This window comes from Talpa europaea (assembly GCF_964194135.1).
Source record: "Talpa europaea genome assembly, chromosome: 14".
Taxonomy (NCBI): Eukaryota; Metazoa; Chordata; class Mammalia; order Eulipotyphla; family Talpidae; genus Talpa; species Talpa europaea.
The window spans coordinates 88,463,994-88,483,219 of NC_140082.1; the positions used below are offsets into that span (position 1 = coordinate 88,463,994).

Below are 19,226 nucleotides of genomic sequence, written 5' to 3' on the forward strand. Positions count from 1 at the left end.
AGCCCACGGGAACTCAGCCTTTAGCCCTCCCTGCCCACCTGTCAGACATGAATGAAATCACCAGACCAGCCAGCCCACCTGACAGCCGAGCTTCCCCTAGTGACCTGAGGAGATACCATGGAAAGCAGAAGAATTTACCAGTCAAGCCCCATACCCCAAGATATGTATAATATGGGGCCTCCTCCCTGGTGGCACAGGGGTTAGTCTCAGCCCTATCAAGCTATCGCCAGCCATTGCGGCATGAGTTTGATCCCGGCCAGGGAGCCGACCCACATGGTGTGGCAGACTCTTCCCGTAGCCGCTTCCCTCAGCGGTGTATTTCAGTAAATCGACCTGTTCTGCTCCCCACTCTGTCTCTAGTGAATCCTCTCACCGCCCTCTGGCCTGCACCCCAGTTCTTGTATGCATAAATAAATAAAACCAAATCTTTTTTAAAAAAACCCAAGATATATGTTATATGTGTGTGTTGTTGTTGTTAAGTTATTACGTTTTGGGTAGTTTGTGACCCTGTAATAGACAACCCCACAGGGGAGTAAATAAAAAACCCACGATCTAGGAAGAATCCCAGTGAAGATGGGTGCAAAGTGGGTGGTGAGAAAGCAAATTAGAGCCAGCAGTTCTATTCTTGGAAAGGCAGGCTACCGTGTGGCAACTTCAGGGGCAGCAAGCATATCATAATCCTGTGAATGGCACCCCCTGGAGTTGTGCAGTGCCCAGTGTGTGCCGGTAGGTGGCAGTTTTGGGTAAAGGTTCCTGGGAAAACTATACAGTCATGTGTTACCTAATGACGAGAGACTCTTCCGAGAAATGCACTGTTGGGAGAGTTTGTCCTTGTGTGAGCATCGTAGCATGTAATCACACAAATCTGCACAGGCTAGGCCTGCACAATCAGGACACACAAACTGCCTGTTTTCACCCCCACTGTGCCCGTGATCAGTCTTTGACCAAAACATCCTTACAGAGACTCCTGGACTATACAGAAAGGGAACTTGGGCTGGGAAGTGAAATATCAGGTCTCATGGGCTAAGGAAGAAGGAGGAGCAGTAATACCCGAGCAGGGGCAGTAACACGAGTGAAGCTGGGAGGCGCAGGCGCCCACCATGGGCTTGGGCGTGGTGGCTGGGTCTCCATGTGGCTTGTCGGCTCTGGGGTAAGGGAGTGGCTGGAGAGGCGCCTCCAAAGGCCGAGTGAGGTGAAGGGTCTTATTCCCACACCATAATGAAGAGGCAGGAGGAGGCAGGCATCGGGGAGACATAGCAGGTTTCAAAGCAAGACAGCAATAAACTGGAAACAGTATTCGAGAAAATTGCAGTTCAAACCCCACAGACGTGACAGACACGGTTTGTTCTTGCAAGTGCCTGCCGCTCCCTGAAAGCTTGGCAGATCCATTTTTTATAGGAAAGTCTTAAACAGTGGGGAATAACTCAATGATTCATTTAAAGGGACAGTTAAAGGAAAATTGAGGCACAGCCCATCTTGACTTATTTAATCGCTCATTTATTATTACTGTGGGTGAGTTCACGGTTGTGTTCTTCTTTCATATAGTGTAAACTATTTATCAGTAAACATAGCAGTGCATAAGTTAATGCCAGTTAAGACTCTGTGTAGCATTTTTTCTCTTTGCTGATAGTTACGATTTTTATTAAAAAAAAAAAAAAAAGAAACGGGGGCCTCCCTAGTGGTGCAGGGGTTAAAGACAGTGCTATCAAGCTATTGGCAGCCTCTACAGCACAAGTTCGATCCCCGACCAGGGAGCCACCCACATGGTGCAACAGACCTGTCCTGTCTTGCCTGCTGCTCCCCTCAGCAGTGTTTTTCAGTAGATCTACCTGTTCTGCCCCTTACTCTCTCTGGTGAATCCTCTCACCCCCGCCCCTCTGGCTTACACCCCAGTTCTTATATGCATTAATAAATAGATCTTTAAAAAAAAAAAACACGAAACGAAATTGTGTGGCTGCGTGCTGGCTGCGGCAGCGAGGGCATGGGAGGCCAGAGCCATGACCGGCTGTCTCTGTGGTGCCTGTGGATGGCAGGAGGGCTGGCCTGGGCATGTGTGTGTGAAGTCAGCTTCTTTCCTATCTAATCAGACTGTGGCGCTTGGGCAGAGGGCACGTGGAAGTGCACATTTTCCTTCTCTCTGTCACATCGGAATTCAGCAACGACCCTCCCGACTACAAGTGTCTTTCGACAGCGAGCAGCTTCATTATTTCACTTATCTGAGAACCCACTAGCAGGTGGTTCCGCAGAGTTGTCCTGGTGGCTTCACAATATCACCTGCGGCCCAAGATCTCTCCTCGGATAGCGGTGCGCACAAACAGGAAAGAGAGCTTTTCTACTTTTTTTTACTTCAGATGCTTTTTCTTTTTTAATCCTGGGGGAAAAAATCTTTTCCAGTATCTCCTGACTGACTCAGGGTTTCTTATCCAAATCCGGGCTTCTACTCATCTCTGAGTCAATGACATGGAAGGAGAAAACCACTCTGCAGAGGATGAACTGTGGGTCGGTCCCTGGACAGGGAGAGCTCGATGCACCCCCAACCTTGGGACAAACAGGACTTTCTTGGAAGCAGCCATGGGTGGGCTGCTGTGAGTGCAGCCAAGATGTGAGCCCAGGTCAAGCCAATTGCGGGGTGGGGTCCAGGCCTGCCCTCTGGCCAGCCTGTAGCCACCCTGCCAGCAGGGCCAGCAGAAGGGTGTACAATGATGCTTCTTTGGGGAACATTAGTGGGCATTGTAACAAAGCAGGTGATTCCACAGAAACTACCATGTCACCCTGCTTTGTCAGCACACCCGGCCGCGCGGCCATGACACTTTCTTCAGATCCACCATCACGGACTAGCAGGTTAAACGCTCCTTCCCTGGACTCTCCCAGTGTGAAGCTGCCTTTGTCGTGGTCTTGTCACCGAGGTCTTGCTCTCGGCCAGGCCTGGGGCCCCAGGAAGTCAGGTTGTGTCACTATCGATTTGTGTGTTCTCTGCCTGGCGCACCGACTGGGACAAAGCTGATTTCCACCGAACAGTTGTGGGATGAATGCATGAATAATTGAATGAAAGGAAATTAAATCTGGATCTTTTATTCCTCTTCAATCCATTTCTACTTTATTAGTTTTCTCTTTTTCTGTTTCCTCTCTTTTCTCATCTCTCCATTTCCTCTCTTATTTCCCTTTCTCTGGCTAATTATTCATAATTAACTATGAATCCGGCATCTTACTCATTGCACCAGATTTGCACAGTCTTGCTTTTATACTTCATCTCCCTCCCTCTCTCTCAGAAAGAAGGGCAGTCATGGGCTTGTGCTGGAGGTGGGTCCAGAAACGTCAGAAACACTCTTCCGGGACTTGTTCTCTGCTGTCAGCCTTTTTGGGCTCACGTTCAAAGGGCTAGAGTCCTACAGACTCCCCGGAATGACTCATCAATTCCATCACTGCTCCTTGGTTCCTACCCCCCAGTTTTGAGAGACTAAGGAGGGTCAGGTGCTGACAGTGTTCTCACACACAGCTGACACTTTACGGGGGGGGGCATGGGCTTGGGGAGTCAAATGATGGTGCCTTCAGTTAATGTCAGTGCAGCTGTGATGGGCAGCATCAGTCAAGTGCATGCTGGACCACCCTTGTTAGGTCAAAGCTTGAGCAGAGAAGCCCAGTCTTTGTCCTCGATGAGTATAGCTATCAGGTGCTCAGAGACTCCCCAAGACATCTCGTTCCACCGGGAACAAGAGTTCGAGTTAACTGTTGGTGTTTTTGTTTATCATAGATTTTGGGGCATTAATTTTGGTTTGTAAAATATAGCATGCAAATATCACTGATCTTGATGATCACATTTAGAGACCCCTTTAAGTTTTGTGCCCAAGACCAGTGCCTCGCTTGCGTCTCCCTCATCCTGGTCCTGGTTGGGGTGTTGATGTGTGAATGATTCCAAGTGCTGGGGAGACAGAAACACACAAAACGTGGAACCTTCTTCAAAGATTTTCATAACCAGTGGGGCCGGGGTGGGCACAAGGTGGCACCAGAAGCCAGTAGCACATGTAATTGCTCTGTCAGACCTGAGGCCAGAGTGGTGTGAGCACAGAGAGACACCAAGGCAACTTGTGGGTGGGATTGGGAATCTGATGGGAGCTGAGCGCCCTTGAAGGAGACACTGGCATTGACTGGGCTTCAGGAAGACACGAAATGACCTGGTTTGAGCAGGAAGTTATTGGGAGTTTGGTGTTCTTGAAGCATCTATTTTGGGCAGGGGTGTTGTAATGACTAATGGAGCTGGAGAGATAAGCAGGACAAGATCACAAAGAGCTTTGGAAATCCCATTAATGAACTATGACTTTAGCCTGTGTGTAATGGAGAGTTAAAAGATCTTTGAAGCAGATGAGGAACATCATTCTTCCTAGTGGGAAGATAAAAACTTTGCCTTGAATAACATAACTGAAATAAAATAGATTATTTCAGTGAAAAGCCCACTGGACTGGTTTTTGGGAACTGGTCTGGGCGATTCCTTCTATGGGCAAAACTCAGGGGATTTGCCTCTCGGAGCCTCCGGAGGAATCGAGCATCATGAAGGCTCCACAGAGCATCTGTGTGATGAGTTTTGGGGTCTCCCTAGGCTTCTCCTGAGCAGACAAAATTCCTCATTAGTCAAGGAAGCCTTTCCACCAGACATCTGAGTGAATTTCTGTTTGTGCCCTCTGTCCTGCATTTAAAAATAATTCGAGCCTGCTGGTAGCTGAGAACTGTGCCACCTTGGCCCACAGAGCCCCCTCCCCCCCCCCCCCGCCTATTTCTGTGCAAATTATCCGTGTTTATTCCTTTGCCTGTCTCTCTGGTGTTACCACACGATGTGCCCCCAGAGAGGGGTCCTGAAGGAAAAACATGGAGGTGGAGCCCCTGGGACGCTGATCTCAGGGAGCCCCTCATAGGCACCATCCTTCAGTGGCGACACATGTTTTTCTTGGAGGAAGCACAACCCCTACCACATGCCTCCCTCGTCTTGTGCTCTGTCTCAAAGATGGCTGCTATGTTTCCTTTCAGAGCTCCTCTGACAGGGAGTCCATTCTCACCATACTCCAGGTCCTCGGAGATCTGCTTTCTGTTGGTGAGTAAGCCGTGACCTCCCCCCTCATATCTGGGGTCCTGTGGGCTGTGGTCTCGCCCTGGAAGCTCTATGGCCTGGGGGGTTTGTTCAGCTCAAGTTTTCTAGAAGAGACCAATTTACCACCTTGTCTTTTATCTCCGAGGTTAACGGGATCCTGGGGCTCTTTAGTTTTGTCAACCACTCTACAGTGACCCAGATGTTGGAGTTGGGGGTCACATAGATACTCCAAGGTCCCTGTGACTATACCACAGAGGAACCATCCACCTCGGGTGGTGACCCTCTGCCATCTCCTGGATGGGGCTGGGATCTCCCACTGTCCCCACTCTGCTCCTCTCCCTTGTGGCTCATCTAGGGAGCCAATACTGGCAGTGCTCTTACACATGTTGGTGGAGACAGGGCTGTGAGCAGGAGCTGGACCCAGCAGCGGGGTATGCCAGGAAGCTTTCAGAGGCAAGATGCCAAGAGCTGATTCCTTTGGAATCGGCTCAGTGAACTGGGGGACAGCTGTCTCCACAGGAGGGTCCTGGAGACAGTGACTTCTTATGCAGGCTGACATTGTCAGGATTCACTTCCAGGCATGCAGCCACACTGCACTGGAAAGAAAACATTAGCACTAAATAGATGCATATCAATGGAGTGGCTGTCCAGTGTCACAGGGGCTCCGCTAGCTGTTTCAGGAGGGAGGAGACATTTGCTTGGAGGTTTTCCCATTGGTAGCGCTGCCTGCCGGTGTCAGGGTGACATCCTTGTGGTGGGCTGAGTCAGGAACCATCTCCAGGTGCCATCACTTGTCTTCTGGGATGGGCCATCTCCACTTTGTCCTGAGGTGTTGGGAGCTCTTAGCATGAACCCTTGCTTGGCAGTCTCCTTCTCAGGCCGATGGCCACTACTGCTTTTTTGGGCAGGATTTTACTTTTCATTAAGATGAAAAACTGCAAAATACAACACAACAAAACAAAAACAGACAGTTATAAACCAGAGACGTCCTGCAGGGGAGGAGGTGGGAGAGGGATCGGAGGGGGTGGGTAGGAGCACAGGGGACCGAGGTGATGGTGCACGGGGGCCTTAGGGAAGGAAACCCTATGGGGACTACACCTGTGGGGTGCGGGGAAGCAAATATTGTTTAAAAATGAACAGTGATGTAATATATATATAAATAAAAAAAGAAAAAGTGAAAAACTAGAGGATCCTCTTGGTTTTTGATGGCCTGTCAGCTGCTCAGGTAGGTCAACCTCACCGAGGGCATAGAGGATCTCCCAGGTACCCTCCTTTGCAATGTATTCCTTGGTTTTGTCCTGGACAAGGTTGGAAGTGGGGGTCTATTCAAAACTGTCCCTAGGTGGAAAGACTTCCTCCTAGCCGCAGAACCTCTTCAAAACTCCCTTTGTTGAATAATTAAACATTTGTTTATTGTTGAATTATTCCAGTTGTTCCACATTTTCCTCTCATCTATTACTGAATGGTGGCCCCCCAAAATCACTATACTATCTTAAAACTGCTCCAAATGAAGTCATCCTCACCCTGTTATGCCTGTTATGGGTAATGCAGGCCCCACCTTCTATGAAGGATGTGATCACATTAAACTGCTGTGTATATTTACAGCACACACACAAATACACAGACTTTCATTAACTGAGGAGCTCAACAGGTTATCAGAAATGTGGGTTCTAGGCTCCATTACAGTCTCTGCAGGTGGATGCACCCAGGTTCTTGAATTCCACGGTGTCCCCCTTTCATAATCTTCCTCCCTGACCTAATAGCTCAACTTTAACACAGTTGCTTCACAAATGACACACTTACAGTGTCTGGGATGAGAGGAGCAACCCTCGCACTCTCTCTAGCTGTGAAGTTGGCTTTCTGCCCCCCAGCAAGGAGGTGATGCTTCGTGGCTGAGCGTGGCTCTGCTTCCCCGCAGGCACAGACCACAGGATCCGCTACCTGATCAGCAAGGGCGGCAGTGAGGCCCTTCTGCGGACCCTGGTGGACACGGCAAGGACGGAGTCCCCCGACTATGGCATCCTGTTGCCCCTCTTCCGACTGCTGGCCAAAGTTGGCCTCCGAGGTAGCCACACTTGGACCCGAAGATGACTGGGAAGGGGTTGTTCTTCTGGGGCGGTTCTTAGGAGAGCAGCTCGGGAGGCCCTGTGGGGAAGGGCGGGGAGGAAGCCTCAGGAGATTCCCGGGACACCTTGGTGGCAGTAGCTGGACCAGCCCCACAGGACAGGTGGATGTCATTGAATCAAGGTGCGGTGCTAGGCCCAGGCCCAGAGTAGACACAGGAGCATGGTACGGGCCTTAAGAAAAAATAACAGGGAGCCTCCCAGATGGTTTTCAATTACTTTAAACAAATGGAACAAGCCTGAAATAGTATTTTGCATGGAAGTTCATCACACAAGGGCATTAGTTTGCCAGGACTGCCATAGAAAATGACCATGGATGGGCTGGCCTAAAACAACAGGCTCTTATAGTTCTAAGGCCAAAGTCTGAAGTCAAGTGTTGGCAGGGTTCCTTCCTTCTGGAGGCGCCGAGGGAGATTGTCTTCCGTCTCTCTCTCTCTCTCTCTCCTGAATTCTGGAGGTTTCCAGTAACTCTTGGTGCTTCTTGGCTTATACACACATTACCCTGGTTTCAGCCTCATCTTGCAGTAGGGTGAATTCCGTCCATCTTTCTTTGTGTCCTCTCCTTGTCTTAAAAGGACGTAGGTCATTAGATTTAGGGCCACCCCAATCTACTTGACCTCATCCTTAGTAATTAAATATGAAAAGTCACTATTTCCAAATAAGGCAGCATTCTGAGGTTCCAGGTGGTCATTGGAGGGGGTGAAGGGGGCAATATTTAAAGTCACTGCACTAAGTAGAAGTGGAGCTTCCCTAGTAGAAGGGATGAGAAGGGCCTAGTGTCCTTTCCACTCATTTCTCCTTCTCCATGGGAGACCCTGAAACAGCATCCCAAAAACCTAAATCTTCCAGTTTAAAAACCTGGACACTCAGGATGCACACAAACATTGCACACTTGTCAGGAGAGTTAAGCTCCAGCCGTGTGCAGAGTCTTATCTAGGTAACAGCAGAGACGTTTCTGTCCTCTGAAAGGTAGGCCTTTGATGACCGGTGTCAGCTGCTGCAGCCATGGCACCGTGGCCCTGGGTTACCCTATCCTTTCAATATTTGTATCTCTGTGCTGGTTCACTGAATGTTCAGCCAGTATTAGCTCATGTCTCCCAGGTCTGATGGTTCACTGAATGTTCAGCCAGTATTAGCTCATGTCTCTCAGGTCTGATCACTTTTTAGGCATGGGGAACATCTCGAATGACCAAAACAGATGAGGGGCCTGCTCTCATGGGGCTTACCTTCCCGTGGGAAGGCAGAGAGTATACACAATTAACTAGCTGACAGTGGCTATGAGAATTAACTGGATGATCCCTTGAAGGGCACAAAAGTGTGATGCTACTTAAGACGGTCAGAGTGAGGTCACACTGGAGCTGGAGCTAGAAGAATGAAAGAAGTCAGCAAAGTAAAGAGTGTAATATATAAGCCCCGGGGGCAGACTGGAGAGACATGGTGTATCCCTTGGGAAGTCCTTTCTGGGTTCCAGACCTGGCCTGACACTTGTTACTGTTGACCTTGGACAAGTAACATAAACTTTCTGAACCATTGGATCTCACCTGCAAAATGGAAGTATCGGAACTAAATTCTGGAGTTGCTATAAGAATTGAAACAAGGTTGCATGTCAGGTGCTTAGCATGTGGGACCAGGGGGCCCACAAACAGGAGTCAGGTAGGTTTCATAGGGAAAAGAGAGCTGAGAGAGACAGCAGGAGGCCATTTCTAACATCTGGACCGTGAAGCCATTATCATGGTCTCTGCCATTAGGAGGTGGTGGTCCTTGACATTGACAATTCCAGCTGCCAGGGAGTGACCAGAACAGTCAGGAATGAGGTTGGCTGCTCGTGAATGGATTCCTTTTACTGATGAAGGCATTGGCTTCTGTTTAGTCACAGTCTCATTGCTGGTATCCTTTGGCTCCAAGGCAGACAGTGCTAACGCAGGTTGAGGATACAGTCTCTGCTTTACTCATCGCCACCTGTGATGACTCTGATTAGTGGTTGTATTCCTGAAAAAGCAAACGTGATGATTTGAGGATCAAGTTTTGGCAAGGACACAAATGTGACAGGTGGCCTAGTTACCTGGAATGGAGGGAGCCAGGAATGCAGAATAAGAGACACTTCCCCTTATATTTATTTTATTCTTATTGAATTATTACTAACATAATGCTGACTAGCCTACAAATATCAGGTTATTTGGATCAATAATTTAGAGAAATATGGGGAGAAAATGTACTTTTCCTAAGTTTTTACTTCTTATTAAAAAGTTCTCTGTCATCTGGACAGATGACCTGTGGTATGCCCACTGCTTAGCTCTACGTATTGTCTACATTTTGCTACATTTCCTTCACTGTTTATTCTTATTTCAGGTATTTTAAGGACAATCACAGCAATTGGTCCTATATACTTTTGAGTGCATTTCTTGTATGACCACAATACCATGATTACAAACTGAACCAAATTAACAATACACCCATAATTTCTACTCACTCCAGTTTCCCCAAATGTCTCCAACATGTTGAAAAAAGGACCCAATCAAAGTCCACACGTGGTATTGAGCATTAGGTGACTTAAGTATCCTCAGCGCTGGAACTGTCTTAAAAGGAAAACATTGATGCCCACCCAAAGTATAGGCTCCGGTGTGAGGACAACATGAAATGTCTAGACATATAGGGGCTCATGAGCCACAACACCCCAAGCTTTCATTCAGATAATTCCTGAAGAACAATGGGCCACCTGTGTCCCTTGCATTACCTCTTCTGGGCCACCTGGCCCCAAAGGGCACATACTCAGTAGCATTTTCAACAAGATCCAACAAGTCTCACTGGCTTGGAATATCCTCTTCCCTTGAAACCAGCTTCTAACCCACATGTTGTCTAACCTTCAGGATTAATATGAAACCCAACTGAGAAGGATTTATTTGTGCTCATAGATAAAAAGTTTGGACAGAAGGCACTGGAACTGGAAGCACTTGATGTGACATTGATTCTGGCCCGGAAAAACCTGTCTCACAGCCAGAACCTCCTCCACTGCCTCTGGGCTCTGCGTGTGCTCGCCTCTAGCGGTAAGCGACGTGACGGCTTGGGGGTGGCTTCCAGACCCGGTGTGTTGGAAGGAGGACGTGGGTGTTGGACATCGGTGATCCCAACCAGATAACTAAACTATGAGGAGCTTCAAATTCTAGAGTCTTCTGAGCAAGAGGCCCTTTCTTCATCTCTGCTGCCAGGAGGAACTCTTGAGCTTCTTCCTGAAGTTGTTTTCTCTCAGGAGCCACATATTCTAACACGCTAGGCCTCTCTGTTAGGACTCCAAGTGACAGCACCCACCATGGGAGAGGGCAGACCTTATCATCTCAGGACAGTGTGCTGTGTCTGTCAGGACGGCTCTCCTGTCTCGAATCTCTCTACTGTCCTGGAAGTTCCCCACTGGCCCCAACAGACTTGAGCATATTTTATCCCACAGGCCTTCTCAGCATAGTTCTCAGGGACCTGCCAGCTATATCAGAGTGCAGGGCATTGCCACCTTGCCGTCTTTGGCTTGGCATTATTTCTATTGTCCTAACAATCCTGCATTTAGACTTCCCACTTTATAACTGAGACAGAAGGAAAGGAAGCTTAGAAGAGTGAAGTGATTGCTTAAGTCCATACAGGTAAGCCCTGGGGCTGAGGGTCTAACACCAAAACTCAGCAAATCGACCCCCCAAGGGGAATGGTTCTTATCACTAGCTTCGGTTCTGTACCCCCATCTCCCGCACAGGAACATTATGGCACCTTGCTGAACCCCTCCTGCGAGTTAGAGTGACATTATTTAGATAGAATGTTCTTGAGAGAGTAGAACGGGAACGGAGGCCAAGAAAACCTGGGCTTGGCTTTTCTTAAGTGTCAAGGACGGGGGCACATCACCCCATGTATAACTCCAGTTTCTTTGTGAAATTACACTAGTAATCAGAGCTCATGGGCTTGGTAGTTGGGTTTTCTAAAGAATAACTGGGCGTGGACTTCCTTGCCCCTCCCTGGCCTGGTTTCATGGCCTGGAGTCCCACTATATTTCTGTTCCTTTTCTCCTCAATAAACTATTTCTTTCTCTAAACAAACAAATAAACAAAAAACCAAAACGGGCGCTGGTAACTTGTGTTGCTCGTAATGTGTAGGTGTGTGTATGTGTATACAAGATTAGACATCTAGGAAAATTCCTTCAGCTTGGAGTTCTTGGGAAAATGCTGGGATTGCCTGTGGACATGAAGAAGCAGTCATTTGACACCTATTCTAAAGCCACATGTATTGTCCACGTATTACAAGACTCCATGATTTAGAACTGTTCCAGGAGATATTTAGAGATTACCTCTCTCTACATGTTGACTTTCCTGATGAGAGGTGAGCCTAGCACACAGAGCCTGTGAATGCTGTCTCTCTGGTGAATTGTTGGCCGCTGTCGAATGTGCCAGAGAGCTTTGTAAACAGCTCCATATGCAGAAGGAACCGATTGGAACCCCAGTGACAGTCACCGAATCCTTCAGCAGCTCTCAGATGGCCAGTGGGGATGTTTATTTACCATGGGCAGGTATCCAGCAAGGGAGAACTCAGTGGGGATTTCTTAACTTCACCCTCTCTCAACGCCAAGTTTAAAGTCTTCCCTGTTAGAATCAATGCTCTTCAAACTGTCTCCTCCTAACTTTACTTAACACTTAGGAGTCTGCTAAATTATTTGCCAAGAGGTTGCTCCAGCATGTTTTCGCAATTTAGAGAAAAGGTCTGAGTGAGAATAACGGAAGTGGAAGATTGATGGTGAGGAAGGGATGCCAAATCCCTGAGTTTTAATCTCGGCAATTACTGTCTGTACTAGGCTCAGGAGGGACAGTGCACAGAGGCTGTTCCAGGAATATCCTCCATTTCCATGAAGTCATCCCATAATAGCTACAGCGTCAGCTTCAGTCCTTGGTCTCTGCTGGGTGGACTTTACTGGGCTGAACTACTGCAGAGCCTCTAGGTTTCCATTTTTTCTTTTCCTGAAGTTTGGAGCCAGCCAGTATCAGCCATCCTGGTTTCTATGGCTCCTCCTTGACCCCTTTGCTCCACTCATACTTTCTGGAACAGGGCTGGCCCAGAGCACAAGGCGTTCCTAGGTCTCTGTTGAATCACATCAATGCAGAGGAGGAAAAAGAAGAGTCATAGTTCATTCTTTCTCCCACTGAAAAATTTTCCCGTGCTAACCTGATTCTGTTTTGTAGCCCTGTGGACTCCCATTATTTTTTTGGCATGACCAGGGGAATGGGGTACCGGAGATGTGGCCAGGAGGCCAGGGCATCATGGAAGACGAGAGTTACACTCAGAGCTCTTGTATTCAGACCATTTCTCTGAAGCCACTGAACTGACCAGCTCCCCCTTTGGTTTTCTAGTGTTCAGATCTATGGCATACTTTTATGACCATCCAATTGGGAAAAAAGACCATTTCCCAGATTAGTTACCTCTGAGTAGGAAGAGCTGATTATTTTTATTTTTATTTTTTTTGACATCGTAATGTTGGAAGCATGGTCAGGAATTGATCTCAGAACCAGGAGTTGGAGGGGAACTTGAAACCAGATTGGATGAGAAACAGGACACCCTTGTTTAGGAGGCGGCTGAAAGTTTCAAAGGAGTTGAACCTTAACTCTTCCATTTGTGACTTTTCCTTATTGTGAAGTCTCCAAATGGCAGAATAAGTCTTCCACATGTTTTGTAAGATACTGGCTGTTTGTGTGTGTGTGCACACACGTGTGCGCCTGTGTTGTAACTGAGTATACGTGTCACATGTAATGTCTGTGGTGGTGAAATAGCTTGAACTGAGGTCATCACCAGACCCCAAAGACCTGCTTATAGATCAGTCTTTTCAGCGATTACCTAGCCTGTTCTGATAAAGAACACTCTGGAAAAGGGCACAGGCCATCACGAAACGAAAAGCATGTTTCACGTCTTGGGCCACCTTTGAGAAGCAGATAGTGAGGGGAGATCACGTGTGCTTTCAGATGATGTCTGCTTCCCAGCCAGGGGTGAAATGACCAGAGTTTCTCTGCTTTTATGTTGCCTTTGGCAAGGAAGGTGATGGATCTCCGCCACATTTCAGGTTCACTCTGTAATGCTGAAAATGCAGCTTGATTCAGATGGTTCAATAACTACTGTGCTTTTGTCTTTCTCAGTCACCACGGGGGCCATGCTGGGAATTAATGGAGCGATGGAGCTGCTTTTCCAGGTCATCACCCCTTATACCCAGAGGCGCACCCGAATCATCAGGTATAGAGCACTTTCTTAGTATTGTGCCTGCTCTGTGATGGATGGAGAGATGGAGCTGTGCTCCGAGATGTCCTTGTGGTACTTCCAGTTCAGGGGAGTGATGCCCTCCCACTAGTAGAATATGGTGCCACAACTCCCCCTCACCCCAGCTTGTGTCCCTCCTCACCATGGGTCTTTAATGGGAGTCCATTGTGGTTGTGTGCTGGTTTTAAGATATATTTTTATCACTGGAAAATGAGGCTCAGCCTGTCCTCTCCGGCCCTGCTTGCAGGAGTGGAGTGAATCACTAACTTTCAAGGGAGGTGGCTAGACACATTCTCACACCCTCTATTTCTGATGAGGAAGCTAAAATGTGGAATGAACCTTACCCAAAGCCACAGAGCTAGGAACTGGCAGAGTTGGGATTTGAATTCACATCTTTCCAAGTAAAGCCCATGGTTTTGTTTTGCCTGAAGCCTTTGGGTCACCTTCTTGCTCACAGCCATGCTACCATCGTGAGTCTCGTCCTCAAAACAGAAGCCAGAAATTGCAGGGCGAAGCGAATCTCCTCTGGTCCTCTAAAGAGTTGGTCGGTTCATCTCTGATGTGAGATCTGGGCCTGGGAGTCCATCATGGTTGTGTGCTGGTTTTAAGATATATTTTTATGATTGGAAAATGAGACTCAACCTGTCCTCTCTGGCCCGGCTAGCAGGAGTGGAGTGAATCACCAACGTACAAAGGGAGGTGGTTAGACACGAAGGCTTTAGAGATACTCAGAACCACTAAGATCCATCATTTGTGGGAGTGACTCAGCGAGGACCTTGAAAGAATATTAGAAGAAATTCAACCAGTTTCCAAGATGTATGGGGTCGTTTGGCAAAGTAGCATTTCCATGCCCAGGCATGATATGTTCCGTACCCCAGCATCAATCTTAGGCTCATGTTCCACCTGATTATTTTTCTCTTGGGTCACCCCACTAATGCCATTATCATCCATCCTCACCTGCAGCTTTCTATGCCAGCATTTCCTAGAGTGAAATGCATTTTATCTCAGTAAAAAAATTCTCATCAAATACATTGAGAAGTACCAAGTTCAACAAAGTTAGGTGGATTTCCTTACTGTCAGTGTTCTTAGAACCTTTATAAAACCAGCACACACGGAGAAAACCAAGATGCAGAATCGATCATGTTTTTTTTTTTTTTAAAAACTATACTTAGGTATAGGCCAGAGGTTGGGTGGGGTGGGGGGAGCTGAGAGGATTCACTAGAGACAGAGTGGGGAGCAGAACAGGCAGATCTACTGAAATATACTGCTGAGGGGAGCAGTAGGTGAGTCAGGAGAGGTCTGCTGTGCCACGTGGGTTGCTCCCTGGATGGCTGGGGATCAAACTTGTGCTGCAGTGGCTGCTGATCACTTCATAGGTTGCGTCTTAACCCCTTGCGCCACCAGGGAGGCCCAGAATCTATCAGGGTTTAAAACTGATTTGGCCAGGCAACTGTTTTTGTCTGGAGGCCACCTTACTTTTGGAGTCAGTGTTTTTACAAATGTCTTTCTAGAAACCTCTTGTCTAGAGTGCAAATATTTGGCAAAGTAGGAATCAACTAAATTCTATCAAGGGAGCCTCCTCTAGTAGGTATCAAATTTCAGAGGCACAAACTCAGTGGCAAACAAAATGAACATTCTTTATTTTCCTGCAATTTATACTTTATAAATTTATACTTCCTGCAATTATACTTTATTTGTGTCTTAAACTTCCATTTCTATCAGTAATAAAAATATGACTGTCTTTCCAGGTATCTAAGTCAATTGCATGACTTGTTGGTCCACTCAGGGTTTTTGCTCCTCTCTTATTCCTAGGGTGCATCTAAGTCCTAGAAGCTTCTGGCCATGCCCTGGTGTCAGTGGATAAACACTGGCTGGCCTGAACCCTCTTTTGTCCACTTGGCGATGGCCAGTTTTTATCACAACAGACCTTTGCTGTTGACATCTATAGTCTTATCATGTCCCTTGGTCACTAATCCATGAACTTCCATCTCTGTTCTTTATTTTTTCACCAAACACATGTCTATTTTATTTTTCATTAAAGATTTATTTATTTATTTATGCATACAAGAACTGGGGTACAGGCCAGAGATAGGGGGGTGAGAAGATTTATACCAGAGGCAGAGTGGGGAACAGAACAGGCGGATCTACTGAAATACACTGCTGAGGGGAGCAGCGGGGAGACAGGAGAGGGCTGCTGTGCCATGTGGGTCACCCTCCTGGCTGGGGATTGAACTCATGCTGCAGAGGCTGCGGATAGCTTCATAGTGCTGCATCTTCACCCCTTGTGCCACCAGGGAGGCCCCTCCATCTCTATTCTTAGGGCCCCTTCTAAGCTGATGCTGTTTCCATTCATCTGTTCTGCAGATCAGGAGTATCTGGTGGCTTCCCCTACATTTTATGAAAATCTACAGGATGTCTGTGGGGTCCTCCACTATTTCACCTTTTCTTTACCACTCGGGTCTTAGGTTGCTTAAGGGTTCTCTGGGGAGTCCTTCCCAGCTTACCTTGACACTAGATCCCTCCCTTTTGGGGTCCTGGGAGCGTTTATCATCTCCCCCATTCAGGCCGAGCCTGGGGGCAGTGAGCAATAGAGCACAGCAACCCCCTTCTCAGAGATGCGTATGTGGCACTGCTGTCCTCTGTTCCTTCTGCAAAGGGAGCTGAATGCTGGCTCAGGTTCCGGCAAGGCACCATGGAGAAATGGGCGGTCATACCAGGGGCAAACAAGGGTGGACGCTTCCATTTTCAAAAGGAACCTTTCAGGGGCCTCAGCGTAGTTCTGCATTTCTGCTCTGTCCTGTCATTTTTGAGCAAGATGGTTTGCCTTCTTGAGCCTGAAGTCAAGCTAAAACCCAGAGCTCAACCCAGGAGAGGCTTTTCCACCAGCTATTACATGAGAGCTGCCGAAGGTTGGTTGTGTGGCCTGCCCTGCGCTAAATGCTTAGTGTGCATCATCAGTTTCGGTTCTTTCCATGGCGCTATGAGGCAGGTGCTATTACCACCCCCAGTTTTACAGGGAAAAAAAACCAAAAAAACATTGAAGCTGAAAGAAGTTAAGTAACACGAGTTAAGTAACATGCTGGGACTTAAGTGAAAGAGCCGGGATTTAAACCCTATCTGATACATGAGCCTTAGCTCTTAAACTACCGCTGCAGCATCTTACACAGTTTATTTCCAGCATTTTTATTTCTCAACCACCATATGTAAGGCAATCATAAGCGGTTAAAGTGTGTTTACATTTCTCTAGCTGTCTGCATGACTCACACTCATGGAACAATTTGTTTAATGATAGGGAGTCTTCTCCATAGAATGGCTATTTCTGCTCAGAGGCTAACTAGATGCCTGTTGCCTCCACTTTTGAATTCTTTCCCTAAATCTCCCTCATTTTCTACCTGTCCCTTGTCCTCAGCAGCAGGAGAAGAACAAGGTGCTGAAATCTCAAGGCCTGCCTTGTGGGCTTCTTTCTAGCGGATTCCTCGGTGGGTCTTGTCATCCTTCTTAACTGAGCTTCCACGCCACTCCCGAGTATCACTGTGAAGTGTCCTCTCCTGGTTTGTTGTGGCCATTGAGAGATGATGTGAAGAAGGTTGTTAGCTTTGGTGTCGCCAGTCGTTACTAATCCAAAAACGCTTGAGTACTTGGCTGCTGCTTTAGTCCCTGTAGCAGAGTTGGAGGAGAAGATGGAGGAGGAAGAGTCTTCTAGTTTTCTCCTCCTCCTCCTGTGCACCCCATCTCCAGTGCTGACCTCCTGCCATGCACCCCATCCCCAGTGCTCTCCTCCTCCCACACAGTAACTGAGCCTCCCCAGATGAGTTCTGTTTAACTCAGCTTGGATGGCAGAAACTGTGCGCTGGAAGGGGTCTCTCTGGAGAGGATACACTGCCTGTTAGGGGACACAAGTGGCCCTCCAAGTGCCCCCATCCCAATGCTGGCAGCAGAGGAAGGGCTATTCTGGGCTGCCCAAGTAGGAGCAATGCCCGGCTGACTTGCCGCTCTGACTCTGCCTGCTGCAGATCCATCCTGCCCTACTTCTCCAGCTCGGTCCTAAAATTAGTGGCGCAGCTGTCCTCCCATGAAGCCCTGTCCGCAGATCATCCTCAGGCAGATTTATGACAGAGGCTCCGGCTGCACCTTCCAGAAGGAAGCGACGCCACTCGCCCTCTGTGGCTTGGGGCCAGGCCCCCCTCACTTCCCAGCCCCGCGCTGGCGCTCACCGCCAGAGCCTGGATTCTTGTGCCATCGCTTCTCCATGGCTCTGAGCACCCCCTTTCTCCCGGTCGTTTTGTCAGACTTCGCTGCCCCTGCAACCCTGGGGTCGTCCCTCTGGGACATCAGCAATCCCAGTGCATCCCAGCTCCCGCTCCCAGCCTGTCCTGTTCCCCCCTCATCTCTCTTGGGTTGCCTCCCTTCATGTGGGGACCATCGCCCCCCATCCTGCCTCCCGCGTGTCCTTCCTCTGCAACTGCCTCGGGGAAGGTGGATGGTCCCCATTCCTCAAGGGAGGCCCCGGAGTTCCTGCTCCCAGGCCCAGGCACCAGGAACCTTCCGACCCTGCTGCGTCTCCAGCGTTTCCTTCCCACGTCCCTCTGAAGTTGGTCAGATTCAGCGGGTGCAGTGGCGGCCTGTCTGCTCTCCCCTCTGAATTCCAAGCTTCCTGTTTAATTTGCTGTTCTTACAGGACCCAGACGATTGCCTGGACTATGCCAGGCTCCAAATACCTTTAACTTAAGAAATCACATCTGTTCTTTGTGACTATCCTCGATCGTGTTGGAGAAACGTGATCCCTTACGGACCATGCTAGGCACTTCATACTTATTCTCTTATTCTTCCTTGATGCTGACTCCACTTGGGGGTCCCATCGCCTCCCAGCATATTTGAGAAGTGGGGTGGGGCTGCTAAGAGCTCCCCACGCGGGGGGTCGGGGTGGAGTGGGCTGGGGGAATGGAGGGGTAGGCGTGCCTGGGGTCGCTTGGGTGCAAGGGGGCAGCCTGCCCATTCAACTTTGCCTTTGATCTGGGTTTCCAGTATTTGGCTCAATCACAGATTCAGCTGGGGCTTTAGAATTTATGGGGGAGCTTTTTATAGAACGAGGGAGGGAGCAAGGATGCCGGGCCAGGCAGAGCTAGCTCTGACTGGCTTGTTCCGCTGTGGACTCGTTTGTTTATCTGCACCAAGCTGTCTCTGAGCTGTCCAGGCTCACTAAGTGGGAAATTTATTGAGGGAAAGATGGATGGCTGCTCTCTGACGGACTCATCTCGTGACCTTGAAGCGTATGTGTCTTCCGTGTCCTGACACCTTTGTGGGGAGCCATCTCCATGTTCTCTCACTTCCGGGGTGGGCCTGAGGCTTTGCTGGTCATCACGGCCGTTTCTGCTGCCCATCGGCTTGGCCATTTCCAGGTCCCCCTCCTCTGATCTGGGCGGGTCCTCTGACCGCAGTAGTTAGTCCGGGCATGGGAGCCGGTGCTCATCAGCAGAGCTCCCTGCTGTTGACTCTCCCCTGGCTCTCCTCGCCTCAGAAACATCAGCAACCATCAGAAACAGGCTGAGTCTTCCTGACAGGGGCCGGTCCTCAGGCTCTGCTGCAGTCCCTGACCACGCTGAGGAAAAGGACTCGCAGGGTGGCCCACAGGCTGACATGGCGCCCCCACCCCTCATGTTTGATTTCTCTGGAGCTTCCCTGAGAACACAGGAGGCCGGGCAGCGTGGTGCCCGGGACTGTCCGGTCTCGCCCTCTCAGAGGACAGCCTTTCC

At 48.8% G+C, this 19,226-nt stretch overlaps 1 protein-coding gene across 2 annotated transcripts in view; it reads left to right on the forward strand.

Moving 5' to 3' along the window:
- Positions 1–19,226, forward strand: part of AGBL1 (AGBL carboxypeptidase 1) — a gene marked incomplete at both ends in the record, with an annotated part of 583,725 nt that overhangs the window by 43,926 nt on the left and 520,573 nt on the right. For both annotated transcript variants that reach the window (XM_084254285.1, XM_084254284.1), the window contains 4 exons: positions 5,020–5,083; positions 6,999–7,145; positions 10,116–10,247; positions 13,356–13,449. In XM_084254285.1, the coding sequence (XP_084110411.1) occupies positions 5,020–5,083; positions 6,999–7,145; positions 10,116–10,247; positions 13,356–13,449 (437 nt within the window). The remainder of the gene's footprint in view (positions 1–5,019; positions 5,084–6,998; positions 7,146–10,115; positions 10,248–13,355; positions 13,450–19,226) is intronic.